Source organism: Haliotis rufescens, unplaced genomic scaffold, assembly GCF_023055435.1.
Source record: "Haliotis rufescens isolate VD_foot unplaced genomic scaffold, xgHalRufe1.0.p SCAF_6, whole genome shotgun sequence".
In the NCBI taxonomy this organism is placed as follows: domain Eukaryota; kingdom Metazoa; phylum Mollusca; class Gastropoda; order Lepetellida; family Haliotidae; genus Haliotis; species Haliotis rufescens.
In genome coordinates, this window is record NW_025964334.1 from 30,248,459 (window position 1) to 30,263,536 (window position 15,078).

Below are 15,078 nucleotides of genomic sequence, written 5' to 3' on the forward strand. Positions count from 1 at the left end.
TTTGTATTTCCTGTCCAAATAGATGTTTAAAAAATCCATAGCGTTCTGATCACGGCTTGGCTTTGTTCGTAAAGTCGCAATGTTTCTATCGCAGACTAAAGTAAAACCTAGTTTGTGATGCATTGTGGGTAACATACCAACGCAATGGCGGACGTAAACAACATTGGGCACCTGCTATTGTGATTGCCGGTAAAATGATCTACCTTGTGAACACGTAAGTATTGTGTGTTAAAGAAATGGCTAGTCTTGTGACATAGGTTTCACTGTTCTCTTGAATCGATATATTCTGATGATTGATCGTCGAAAATGTAATAGAAACATAGATAGTTCTTGATGCTAACTGTTGCGCTGAAGGATAATTTCGACATGGAAAATCTGACCAGAGTATCTCACTTTAGACTGAAATTCTTGTATTTCATTAGCAGGCATGATTAATGTATGTTCATGATTACTTAGGGCGTGCTTACCCTTTTTGCGAACACCTGGTGTCTCACAGATTTTCAGTGATCCATTCATATTATTTTTTACCTTTCAGATCCAATGAAATCTCTGCAGATAATCGAGACTGATTACTCTCTGGTGTCGACATTATATCATTACTGTAGCAAGATTGGAGCACCAAAATATCTTGTTTAAAACATCTTGCTACAGCTTCATGGAGCACCACAATATCTTGTTTAGAAAAGCTTGCTATAATAAGTAAAAAGCATCAATGCCAGAAAATAATCAGTCTTCATCATCTGCAGAAACAGATTCCATGTGTCGTCCGATTTATTTCTTGGTTTTCAGATTTGTTTGTGAAAAACCGTTGTTTGTAGGCTGGGAAAAAAAGAAAAGAAAAAAAGAATTCAGATATATATTTTCTTCTTCAAAACCTCATTTGGATATGTTGCCATGTGTTCAGTGTCAGCTGAGCCATGTGACCATGTTTCGTCATTAAACAGGGGCAGTGGGGTAGCCTAATTGGTTAAAGCTTTTGCTTGTCATGCCGAAGACCCAGGTTTCGATTCCCGACATGGGTACAATGTGTAAAGCTTATTTCTGGTATTGCTGGAATATTGCTAAAAGCGGCGTAAAACCATACTCACTCACTCACACACTCACTCACTCACTCACTCACTTGTCATTTAACATGTTGAACTTTTTGAAACCTATTGTCTTTCAGTTTAGCATATATTTTACAGAATTGTTTAGTGGTGAACACATAAATTTGCATTTGGTGGAACAAAAAATAATACTGATCAGATTTTTAGTGTTTGCTGAATCTGCAAACCAATATTATTTAAAGTGTTGCCTAATGTATGTTCAGGTGCCTTGACCAGTCTGTGTGAGCAATGACCATGCCACCATCAGGTGTAAAGAGTGAAATGGATGAGGATGCACTCATTGAGGCAGAGATCAGACAACAGCTGGAGATCATCGACCTCGACAGTGATGATCCCAACAACAACATTGATGACTATCAAAGCATTGAGAGGCCTCTCCAGAACTTGGAGGACAGAAATGGAGATACGGTTCGCCATATGAAAACTTACATGCTAATTGATAAAAGAATATATATCCGCATTAAAGTCGAGCATGAAATGTTAAAAGCAAAAGGTTCAGGGGATTCAAAGATTAAAAAACTATTGGGCAAATATCAAGGACCCCTGGACTTTAGTTTCAAACTCTGAAATCTGACATGAAAGTAATTGCTATTTTGCTGTTTGATGTTTAGTGTAGATATATCTTTTGATTTGTATTTTGCATTTACTGTTTATGTGTAACTGTAATAACCAACTATCTAATTTATGCTCACCATAAAAAGGATAAACTTCTTATTTATCAATTTTGGTAGGAATATTTACATCCTGCAAAATGTGTTTGAGCTAAAACAATACTTGTATTTACCATGTACATTATGAGAAATGTGTGCTATTTCCACTTAGTTTACGTGCAACCAAATGTTTTCCCCTCGACTAGTTACGTTCTTAGTTCTGAATAATTAGGCAATAAACTGCCATTTCATGTACATGTGTGTATGAACTGACCTTATAACTGCATTAAAATCATGCACTCAAAAACAGCTCCATTTCTGTGAAAGGGGTGCTCAACACAACAATCACAGATCTGCACCAAATGGCACTTAACTGAACTTTTGTGAGGACACAACGTATAAAACAAACTGATTTCTCTGCTCACTTTTGTTTGTTATATCAATGTTCTACTGTTGTATCAAATATCACTGACAGTGACACAGGGCTAGCTCGAGTTATATTTTTATTACCTAGATTGGTTTTGATCAAATAAAATGCAGAGATTCTGCAGTCAGTGTACAGGATTAGCTTCTTCATTACAGGCTCCACCTTCTCAATGGAAGAAGCGACTGCACAACTGGTTTTGATTGAGTGTAGTCAATGGAGCCTGTTTAGGTGAAAATTACAGTATTCATCATTCAGTTGACCATTAAACTCATATCTCTGCTAATGTCCTTTATGTCTCCCTGCAGCTTGCTTTGGATGAGGCTCACGATTATTTGAGTCTACTCCAGCAGCAGACAGAGAGGTTCGAGAGGGAACTGACTGAGTGCGATGACCTCATCAACTACCACAACCCAGGTAAGACCAAGGGAAGCAACTCTCACATGTGTCATTCAGAAAAACATGCCAAGCAGCACATCTGATTAATTCAAAGACGTATAAATATATATTGTATATACGTCTTTCGTTAATTAAATATTTATTTTTTTCTCTCTCCGTACTCATGTTTCAGTTAATCATGTTAATAGTAAATAAAAAATAAATTTTGCAAAATATATAATTCAATGTAACCATGGATGCCACGATTTCAGATCAGTTCATTTTCTCGGATATTGATTGTTAAGTTATCCAAAATGTCTTAAAGATATGTTTTTCTAATTTGGTGATGATATAGTAGAATGTCCTATCAGTAGTTGGGTTAAAAAATGCAAACAACCATAAAGGCAGACCTACCACTAGTCATGCTAGTACCAATGTAAACCCAATGAACTATTTGTTACAGACAATGGGGCTGTGAAGGAGGTGGATCTTGGTGACCTGGACGAGGAAGCCAATAGAGCCGGGGTAGATCCAGCTGAACTCAGGAGGAAGGTGGGTTCATAAATACATACTGTAAACAATGGTGAATACTTAACTGAACATGTATTCACAATATTCCTCCGTCACTCGTAAATACATATGGCCTATTTGCAGTGCTGTCTCTATTATTAACTCAAGCCACAGCCTGGTTCCAGCGTTGGGGAAACCAGTGATTACTGTGACCTACGAGCACTCCGATTTCATCACACAGAACACATGTGAAGATCCGGGTTAGAATTGGTCTTCAGCAACCCAAACTTGCCATGAAAGGTGACTGGGCTTGTTGTAAGGGGCGACTAACAGGATCGGGTGGTGAGGCTCGCTGACAGGGTTGATCATTTTATTGTATCCCAATTGCGTGGATCGATGCTCATGATGTTAACCACTGGACTGTCTGGTCCAGACTCAATTATTTACAGACCGCCATCATATAGCTGGAATATTGATGAGTGCGGCGTTAAACAACAAACAAACAAACTTTACACAGCAATGTTTCTCATGCAGCATGTGAGATAGCATTGCTGACTCTACTCTACACATTACTACACATGGTTGGTTCACACAGTGCTCATGAACAGAATGATCATGGCTTGCATGAGTTACCGTATTTTCTTGAGTATAGTGCGCACTTTTTTTCGAAAAAACACAGCTGTGTAGAAGGGGGTGCGCATTATACACGAATTATGAGTTTGATGTTTTTTTCCCCCATGGAAAGACACTACCGTGAGCGCGTAACACCGGAAATACCATGTCAACAAATCCATACTGAAGTACGCAAAATAATCATGTAATTACACTGTCTGGCTATAAAAAGTGTTCTTTGTATATCTGGACTTATGTTTGTAACTTATTTCATTGATTTTATTCAAAATTCCTTATAATATTGTTTTTATTAATTTCGGCGAAATCGTGTGTGAAGCGATCGGAAGATCGCACAACTCACCGTTATTAACAGCAAACATGGTCAGAATACCGCTATTGACGCCTTGAAACAAACTTTAGTTGACAGAGAATGGATACATATATCATAAATGACATACTTTGACTCGTTAAAAGTCATATTTGTTTTTGTTTGACGATTCTATGTCAACATGAAATTCTCGCGATCACGTGATCACGTGCGCGTGAGCCTTGACGGTGACTGGTCAGACATGTTCCATGTAAAAAATAATACCCGGGAATAGCGATCAGCTGCTTCGCTTAGGGTTATTATTATTTTAAATATGTTTAGTAAAGGTTGCATATAATTAAGAAAATAATGGAATATATTATTCCTGATAAATAAAATAGTTTCAGATACAATTGTTGCCGATCCTTGCATTAAAAAATCTTATAAAGTTATATCATTGGGTGTGTCTTGACCGAATCACCGGTCGATTCCAAGAAAACGTGTGTACAGCTGATTGCTAAAAAGGGTACGGTGTAAAAAATTTCTGCGCATAATATTCAAATTTCTTTTTTTCCAAAATATTGAACCCGCTAGAGGGGGGTGCGCATTATACATGGGTGCGCACTATACTCAAGAAAATACGGTATTCTTGGCCTCATTTCCTAGCTAACAAACAGTAGACACACTTCACTATTACACTGCAAACTGACAGATTTTATTCAGGGGTGATGAAGGAACATGTACACAAACCTGTGAAGTATTGATGTTGAGGAATGCAACACTATTGTTATTCCGTTAGGGGTTGAGTGGCCCTGTGCTCTCAGGTTTAGGACCACCTCTGTGGTGTAGTGAATAGACTGTCTGCCCAAAGAGCATAAAGTTGGTGGTTCAAACCCCTGTCTGCCTGTTACCAAGAAACATTCAGCATAAACAAGCGAAAGTGTTGTATTTTGTATCAGATTTTGGAGGAGATAGAAAGAGAAGATGAAATAGAGGATTTATCTGATGTGGATAGTCCTCAGGAGGCAGGACAGAGTGGTGTCCCTTTATTTGTTACAAGCGAAGTTGAGCTCCTCACAGGGAAGCAGGATGACGGGACAGACAGAGCAGGGGAGTTTGAGGAACAAAGCACTCTTGAACCAGGTATGATACCCAGTTTATGTGAACTATTAATTTCTTCAAGCCTTTATTTGATGTCTTAGATATTGGGCAGTTGTCAAGGTCTGTAGGACTTGTGCCAATTTCTATCACTGGTACCGTTAAAGTTCTTCCTTCAATAGTCGGCTTAAGGCTTCTAAGCATTAGGTTATTATTTTTGAAACGTACCACGTATTGACAGCTTGAGACCCCCATGCTGATGCCTCAGACCCCAAAAGCTTATTACTGAGACCCCTGTGGCCTCAGAAAATCCATCACAACACTGACATTTATATGAACTGGTGACTTACTGTCCCTTATTTAAAAAATTCCAATGTTTTGTGCAATTTTAGTTTAGTTTCTGGTATATTTGGAACTTGTCTGTGGACAATGTAGAAACACATTTTACTTGGTCAGCACACTTACTTGTTGAGATGTGCATGGCATTTCCATTCTTTGATTGATTGTCTCATTCCTCCTCTCATCATGACAAGGTGATGGTGTGGTGGCGGTGGTTGATGAGATTCAAACTCAGGAACAGTTCTTTAAACAACAGCTGCAGGAGATGGACATAAAGTACAGACAGAGAGAGGCAAAATGGAAACAGGTACAAGGATAGATTATATAACTGGCAGTGATATTGTCAAATCTATAAATGAAATAAAAAACCCATCTCTGGCAAGTGACTGATATGGTCACTCTCGAGTATAGTGATATCATATGTTACCACCGTCAAAGTTCAAGGCCAGTAAAACATGTACAGTTAACTATGGTTATAATGAACTCAAAGGGACCACTAATTTTAGTTTGTTATAACAGTTGTTCGTTATAAGCATATATACAGCATATACACAGCAAGTGGCTGAGACAAAGAAAATAGTTTGTTGGTTATAAGCGTGTTTGTAATAAACATAGTTTACTGTATTACTCAGATTTCTGAACTTTTACCATGACTATTGTTTTAATTCCTTTATTTATCTCTTGGAGGACACTGAGACAAGACGGAGAGAGGAGGAAGAACGAGAGAATGTGGAGAATGAGAGAAGGAGAGAGATAATGATACAGCATAAGCAGGAAGAAGAGACTTTGGCTCAACACAAAAAGGTCTGGGACAGTGGTCTTAGTGTTTCTTGATCAGTTCTCTGGGGAATATAAGTAGAAGCAGCAGCTTGGGCTGTTGCAAGAGCTAACTAATGAGTATCCGGAGTTTACAATCTCATTACAAACAGATCTTTTACAATGTGTGTTCTCCGTGCTGTGTGAAGACGTGATAACATCATATACTTGTTTGTTTGTTTTGTTTGTTGTTAACTCCGCACTCAGCAATATTCCATCTATATGATGGTGGTCTGAAAATAGTCAAGTCTGGACTAGACAATCCTGTGATGGGCTGGGACAGTGGTCTTAGTGTTTCTTGATCAGTTCTCTGGGGAATATAAGGTTCTCATTAGAAGCAGCAGCTCGGGCTGTTGCAAGAGCTAACTAATGAGTATCCGGAGTTTACAATCTCATTACAAACAGATCTTTTACAATGTGTGTTCTCCGTGCTGTGTGAAGACGTGATAACATCATAGACTTGTTTGTTTGTTTTGTTTGTTGTTAACTCCGCACTCAGCAATATTCCATCTATATGATGGTGGTCTGAAAATAGTCAAGTCTGGACTAGACAATCCTGTGATGGGCATCATGAGCATCGTTCCACGAAATTGGGATTCGATGACATGCATCAACCAAGTCAGTGAGCCTGACCATCCCATCCCGTTACTTGCCTCTTACAACAAGCAGAGTCGCCTTTTATGGCAACTAAGCATGGGTTGCTGAAGACCAATTCTAACCTGTATCTGACACCACAGAAGGTCGTGTCAGGTGAAATCTGGGTCAAATTGGACTGCCCAATCTTAATGAATGATTTGAGAGTTCTTGAGCCAATCATTTCTTTACTGACTCAATTCAGAATGATGTATTTTAACAAAGGAAACCCATACAGAACAGAAATATTCCTTTGATGGAATTGCCATTTGTGTGTAGATGCCATGGCACTCAGAAATGACAGAGCATATAAAGTGTCCACACTATGAATGTTGGGGGTTTATTTTATACTTTCTGATCTGATCTGATTTTTAGCTTGGTTTCCATATCCAGAAATTTAGATATGCTGGTCTGAATACTTCACTGACTCATACCTGACTGAAGTTCACCTGACATACAACAAGATGTTAAAAGATGGAACTTGTTGGTACCCTGCCTGGCACACAGTGTTAAGGGGATAAAATATGAACTGGTCAGCCTGCATTCAGTATAATATGATGTATCTCAAAGGGCTATCACTGTAAAACCAGCATAAGTCCAGACTAGTACAAGCAGCCACACACAGGCATGAAAGCACAATGCTATAAATAATCTTGAATGCAGCATTAAAACCTGTTTCACATCACCTCACACATGATGAAGAAGGGTGTTTTGGTAAGAGGAAGGAGTTTTCCATGTTATTATTTTTTTTTCAAATTTTATATTTTAGATTGCAGCAGAAAAACTTGAGGCAGAAATTGAAGAAAAACGAAAAGTCATCAGTGACGAGGTTAAAACATTTGAAGTAAGTGAACAAATCTTTCATATTTGATCTTATCCTGACTCATACTTACTGCTTATCTCTACTCTATTCGTAGTGGAAACATCCTGAACTAAGTTCCTGGAGAACAGAGAAAACATCTCACCGAAACACAACCCTGGACTACGCATGCGTGCAGGTTGTTCGCCACTCTCTTGTTTTCGCACCAACCGAGTGATTGAGGAAAATTTCCTGAGCTTTGTAATCTGAGCCATCCTATCAAAGTTAAAACTTTTTCATAAAATATTTTGTTCAGATTACATTCTTCTTACCTTAACTATCATATCTAAAGAATATTTTTAACTTTTGGCCTATATTTTTCCACAAAATTTGGCTTAAAATGTGACACTTTTTTTTTTTCTATATATGAAAGTGTGAAGCCTCCAGCCTTCACACGGCCCAGACCTTCAGTCAGCCCCGAGGGTTCACACAGTCTTAAGGGTTTGCGCAAAGTCATGGGTTCGTGCAGGGGTTCGCGCAGACTAACTACACACATAAAGCCTTCACGCAGCAACCTATCTACACTGAGGTGCAGACCTTCGCACAGCTACCAGCCCTTCCTTGCACACAGGCCCTAGGGTTCGCTCAGCCTGCCATGTGTACACAGCTCACTTTGGACTCCGACTTAGTCGCCAATGTTCCGCAACAAGTTATACCTGCAATGCAACAACATCACACAATATCTAAGGATTCCAATCAGCATCCGTCTTCATCTTGCTCTGAGGAGAGTGTACAGACTTCCCGCCCTCCATCTACAGCTCTGAGCCCTTTTACAGGATGTGTTCGAGCCACCCTTTGAAGAAGAGTGACAATCTACTGATCATACCCCCATTTAACTGGATCATGAATTGCTTGCCTGGATTGCAGATAGATTACCTATCTCATTGCCATCTAGAGAGTCATCATTATTGTATTAAGGGGGAAGAGATCAACACTGACTATTCCACCAATCGAGCCTGTCTCTCAAGTCGCCAAGAACCTTGATATATCGTTCGCCAAGGCTACCAGATCACAAGGGCTGCTGATTCGGGGGTTTTAGATGAATAAATTCCCTATACACCATATGTTATCCTTTTTTCGGGCTCCAGAGATCGACCAAGGTTATAGGTCTGGTTCTAAGAGCAGATCCTACTGGGTGGAGGATAAGAAGTTAGCACAACTTGACAACTAGACAAACCTTCTTCAGCCTGACTATGTCATGTTCAACGAGGCAATTCTTAATGAACTCAACGATCAACAAAACAATGTCCAGGAAATAGCTACTTTCCAGTTTCAAGGACAACATTTCTAGTGGGTAGTCCTGCCCTTTTCCTCACGAGGGAAAACCTGATTCAGGTACCAGAAGACTGGTGGGCCAAGATTCAAAGCTATCTACAGACCACTATTCACAAACAGATTTAAGTCTATCAGTGGCAGGTAGTCACTTCAGGGATATGGTCCCCACAAGAAAAACTACCGCATGTAAATTATCTGGAGTTCAAAACCGTCATCAGAGTGATAACACATTTGGCCCCACTACTCAAACACAAGTTCTTAATGATAAGGAGACAACTGAACTGTGGCCTTTTACATCAATCTCCCAGGAACGACCAGATCTGCAACCCTTCTGAGATTAATATTTCAACTGTTCACACTGACAGACAAGACACATCCCAGGAGCACTAAATGTCCTAGCTGATGCTCTATCCAAGACATCTAAACCAATTCCAACAGAATGGATGCTCCACCTGGAGGCACTCCAGCCGATAACAAGACTTATTTGCAACAAGGTTCACAAACAAACGACTTTCGTCTCACCAGTACCGGACCAGTAAATTGGTCAGTAGACACCCTGGCAATATCCTGGGAAGGGCTACATGCTTACGCATTCCCACCACCGGCACTAATTCTGCTTATCATTCAGAAAATCAGACAGACCAACAACCAATTGCTTCTTTTGGTTGTGCCTTACTGGCCCGCAAGGACTTGGTTCCCAGAGCTTGCAATGCTAACAAGGAAAACAACAGTAAAACCCCCTAACTGGCCAAACCTTCTACATCCATGCAAAGTCATCAAAACCCAGGCCCTTCCGAACTTAACATATCATGTTCAACCTCAGTAGAAGGAGATATTCTTACAGAGCAGCCAAGGCAGTCTCCCTAGCCCTTAGCAGATCTGCGACGAATTTATTTGATGATAAATGGAAGAGCTTTGGTCAGTTTATGACCTATAAAGGGTTTACGTCAGCCAACGCCACCTCACCACAAGTAGCATAATTCCTGTGTCAACTGCGTAGTACAAGGAATCACAAAGGTTCAACATTAAGTACCTATCTACCTATACTAGTAAGTATCTAGCTTTGAGATTACCATGCATAACAGAATAAAGCTCACCAACCGGAATTTTTAGCCTTGCTACAAAAGTACAGGCTTGAAGATCAACCGAAGAAATTCTGAGCCCCAGCCTGGGATCTGAATGTGGTACCTAATGACCTCCCCAGTGAAGCATATAAACCCTTACAACAAGCTGACTTTGAGCATCTAACGCAGAAGGCATTATTTTACTGGCCCTAGTCATGGCAGCTAGAATGTCCGTGATTCATGCAATCAATTTCTCACATACTCGATTTGACAGTGGTGAGAATGCATCGGTCCATCTTGGCATGAAATGGGAATTTGTAGCAAAGAAAAACTACCTGGTCAGCCAGCCAGACAGTTTCATATTCCGCCACATTCATCAATCCTAGGATCTGAGGACACCTAGGATTTATCCTTATGTCCTGTTTCGAGCCTTACACATCTATCTGAACAGATCAAGCTCCAGACGACAGAAATTAAGATGGTTGTTCATTCCGTTATCTAGGAATAATATCCAGAACAATCATTTCACTCTGGTTAAGAGCAGTAATCCTCAGAGCCTTCAGTGTGGCAGGTTTAGCCCTGTCAGCCTCCAACCCACATGAAGTGACAGCCGAAGCATCTACATTAGTGATACATGGAAATTGCTCCATCCCAACAATTATGGAAGGCTGTTTCTGGAGATCGGATATGGTTGCACAACAATCAACTATCCCTAACAAGAAGAAGGTGGTGCCCCGTTGTGATATACCAGTACAGGGTATTCCCAAGTGTTCATGAACAGATCTCGTTCTGAACCTCGAACAGGTGGAACCAACCGTCGGATTCAAGCAATATGTATGAGTCAGGATAAGATAAAATATGTATTTTGTAGGGTAAAAATATTATTTATACTTATCCTTACTCATGCAATAAAGCGCCCACCCAGCCATCCCCTCTTTCCCAGTTTCTGCCAAATTAAGTACGGGAAATGAGTGATGTGTAACCGGCCTTGGTAACATGCGCAGTCCATGGGTGTGCTTAGGTGCAATCTCATTAAAATCAGACCTAAGTTCTCGCTCGATCTGAGGACATCCCATTAAGGGTCATGTCAGAACGACCTTTCATCGGACCAATCAAAGTGTCGCTTACCAGATCATGAAAGTGACAGTCGGAATGTGTTTCCTAATCATGCAACCTCCAAAACGTTAACACAGGGTATTCCGAAAGGACAGTTACGGCCCGTATGACTGGTTCCGTAAAAATTATCGTCGATCTCTCGCTTCCGTGGGATTATCATTTGAACAGAGGAGGCATTGCACAGTACTTGGGAAGCACTGCTATACAATCTCAACCATATATTAGACATTCCGGAATGTTCGTTTGTTCAGTTTTCAAAATTTTGATCGAGAACTGTGTCAACATATTTTTCAAGCGTAGTCTGAAATGGAAGTAGCCAGGTTGAAACGAGTGCCGTAAAGCTCGAGAAAGCTGCTTTCTAATTGGCTGATGTCGACTTCTTGTTAGTCATTTCAGTTGTCGGTCAAAGTCCGCGAAAGGTCGTTCTGACGTGACCCCTAATGGGATGTTCTCAGATCTTTGTTTAGCGGCAGCGAGAACTTAGGTCTGATGTTAATGAGATTGGCTCAGGTGAGATGTTTTCTCTGTTCTCCAGGTACACAGTACAGGAATCCAAAATGAGTAGAGATAAGCAATATGTATGAGTCAGGATACATAATATTTTTACCCTAATAGATACATTTATTTTTCACTTTTGTAACATTAGTTTCGTTACAAGGCTGGTTTGGCTTTGTAATGTACTGTCATCGATCGATAATGTGAGTAGGTCGGCGATCGGACCAATTTTCTCCTGAAAAACTTAAAATATAACAACATTTATTTAGATTCTACATGTATAACATCTAGTCGTAAAATAATACAGACTACTTTGATTAATTTACACAAAGTATTTTTATTTTTTTACGCATGCAGTTTGAATCATCGTCCACGATCAGTGTTACATAGATCTACATGTCCCATGCCACTGTGAAATAATTGCGCCACTGTTCCATTCACTACCATCATTACGTAATGTGAACCTCAGCAAGGAATATCTGTACACCGCTCTTTCCTACACCGCGGGGTCAGTTTCTTGGACCCCGATGACAGCGGTATATCGAGGGATCACTGTAGTAGTAATGATATGATTTGTTTCAATGCCCTTTCAGAGAAGAAGTTATTTTAGTAAGACAAAACAGAATTACATTTCAGCTGACAAAAAATATTAGTTCTCAAGCAATGACAAGAAATAACTGCTACAGTGGTTACAGGTGAGTATTGGGCACAGGTGGCATAGTTGAATCTCTAAGACATGCAGAAACCTATGACTGAGTTCGATTCCCTGTTTGACCTAATGGCAGATTTTGGTTTGTCAGCACCATACTATGCTTGTGGGTTTCACAAAATTGGTAAACGTCCTTGACCTGCATCAGTTTTATCTTTCCCACATCAAGCTGACACATCATGCTGTGGGGTAACTGAAAATAAAGTTCAAGGGATGTTAAACTCACTTACTCACTGTAGGTGAGTGCGCTATTTGTTATTAATGTTTTTAATTTGCTACCATATCTCGCACAAAAATGTGTTTTGTTTGTCTAAAAGCAGAAGTAGAATTGTGGCATTAGGGATTGCTTCATTGATATGGGAGAGAGGCAGAGAACCGAGATTTTATATTTATAGATCCTTATTTTATGTGTACCCAGGAGCAGATAACTCTGCTAGAGATGGAGACTCGCCGGGAACAACAGGAACTGGAGAGATCTGTACAACTACAGCAGGAGAAGAGGGAACACAGAGAGAAGATGTCCGCCACTGCCATTCAGGCTGGATACAGAGGATACAGGTAACATGACAGTCATAATGATGAGGATGTTAGATGAAAGTGGGGGCACGGGTGGCTCAGTCGTCTACGGCACTGCGATTCACTGTGCAGAGTTGCTTCCCTGGGGCACACAAGAAACCTATGATTGTGGGTTCGAATCCCGGTTCGCCCCGATTATGTTCCTACGTTTGTCAGCACCATACCCGTGCTCGTGGGTTTCACCAATGTGGTAAACGTCGGAGACCTGCATCACTTCGGGCTTTCCTCCCACATTAAGCTGGCACGCCGTGATCTACCTGGAATACTGTTAAAAGCGGCGTTAAATCCAACTCACTCACTCACTCACTCAGATGAAAGTGTAGTTGATGATGACAAAGGACAAGGTATGATATGGCCCTTTTGGCACACGGGATCTACATGATTTTAGAAATAACAGTTATTTTTGTCCTTTTTAAAAAAATGTTGTACGGATGAGCATGATGAGAGCTAGCTAGACTTTGTTCATTTCTACACATGATTGTTTGTACTTACTGCAACACTAATTATATATGTGAGGCTAAAAAGTGCCGAAAAGTCTGATTTGAGAAGTTTTCAAAATGCTTTTGTTTAAAGTTTGAACATGAGCAAGTCTTTGAGCAAAGATGGTTTTCTCAGATGTAGATTAAAACAGTACAAACATATAGTAACATACTTTTCTTGGACTTGCTCATTGTAGACTTCTTCTCAAAGCAGGAAAAGTCAGCCTTTTTTTAACACAGGTTAGCCATAGTTGTTACTTGATCATGGCAGAAGTGAAAACCTTGCAAGTGTATAAAGAATTTCAACTTATATGTGATGATTTTCCAGTGGGCCAAAAAGGGCCTTCATTATCCTGCCGCCTCCTTATAACCTCTTTGTAATTCATTATCAGGACAGACAAATTCAGAGTGCATTCAAGCTGAGGTCAATAAGTGAAGAGTCAGGATTCAACTGAATTTTATAATAGTCCTATTTTTAACAGGTTTCAACATGTTTTAAGATTTCTGGAAATCATAGGTGTTTTTTCACCAAATACCAAATTATGTTTTAAAAAAGCAGGTATTCAATCAAACACAGCATTTCTTATGTTTTAGATTTTTTGTGTACAAAATGTAATGTAGGATTCTCTGTAACCATGGTAAACTGAAAAAGAATCGATCAGATCTCATTACAGTCCATTTGACTCCAAATTAGAACGATGAATTGCAAAAATAACTCGAAATCCAGAAAAGTGTATGAAACATCAATACGGTACTTGACCATGAATACCCTGTACCCAACAAAATCTGAATTTTGTTTATTTTAAGACCCATGACGGATGAAGTTCTCTAAGAAACTATCATGTATTTTTGTATAGAAATGTGTACATGACACGTAGGGGGACAAACCGTGGAAGGCACAGCGCAAGCACGGTCTACACGTGCTACACAGTGACCGTGTTCATTCAATGACAAGATGCGCTACTCAGCAGATGTTAAACAGTTGATGTTGAATGTGTATGATTTCTTTAGAAGTGAAGCAGAAAGAGCAAAGCCTTTTTATGCAATTAATAAATTCTTGAAACGAGCTTCAAAAGCTCTTGGTATGTCCCCTCAGAAACTTTAAAATGTTGTTAGTCGACGAGATACAAATAGTCAGGCCAAGGAGGTAGGGAACATGTCAAAACCACGCAAGGTTGATAAATTTGACAGTTTTCAGAGGGATCACGTCAGACGTGCAATTGTTAAACTGCACTCAGAAAATAAGTACCTGTCCCTAAGAATTTTGAAGAAACACCTTGAAACTGACCATGATTTACGTGTTACAAAGTACAAACTATGGCAGCTGTTGCATACATTTGGTTACAAATACAAAAAGATAACTGGAGAAAATAGGGCTGTGTTGTGTGAACGGTCAGACATTGTTCGTCTCCGAAATCATTACCTTAGTATCATCAAGCAGAAACGTGAAGAAGGATATGAGCCCGTCTTCTTAGATGAGACATGGGTAAATGCGTCACACACAGCCAGCAGTCAGTTGGTACCCAGTGGTGACTGTAAGGAGTCTGGTAGAAAGTTATCAATGGGAAAGGGTGAAAGACTCATAGTTCTCCATGCTGGTTCTGCCAGTCAGGGTTTTCTCCCAGACTGTGA

General features: G+C 39.9%; 1 protein-coding gene across 3 annotated transcripts in view; it reads left to right on the forward strand.

The window, feature by feature from the left end:
* Window positions 1-82: 82 nt before the first annotated feature.
* Window positions 83-15,078, forward strand: part of LOC124141027 (leucine-rich repeat and IQ domain-containing protein 1-like) — a 46,468-nt gene continuing 31,472 nt past the window's right edge. For all 3 annotated transcript variants that reach the window (XM_046508879.2, XM_046508881.2, XM_046508882.2), the window contains exons 1-9: window positions 83-214; window positions 1,310-1,514; window positions 2,489-2,597; window positions 3,022-3,110; window positions 4,947-5,130; window positions 5,619-5,731; window positions 6,112-6,228; window positions 7,643-7,717; window positions 12,810-12,949. In XM_046508879.2, the coding sequence (XP_046364835.1) occupies window positions 1,335-1,514; window positions 2,489-2,597; window positions 3,022-3,110; window positions 4,947-5,130; window positions 5,619-5,731; window positions 6,112-6,228; window positions 7,643-7,717; window positions 12,810-12,949 (1,007 nt within the window). In that variant the 5' untranslated portion in view covers window positions 83-214; window positions 1,310-1,334. The remainder of the gene's footprint in view (window positions 215-1,309; window positions 1,515-2,488; window positions 2,598-3,021; window positions 3,111-4,946; window positions 5,131-5,618; window positions 5,732-6,111; window positions 6,229-7,642; window positions 7,718-12,809; window positions 12,950-15,078) is intronic.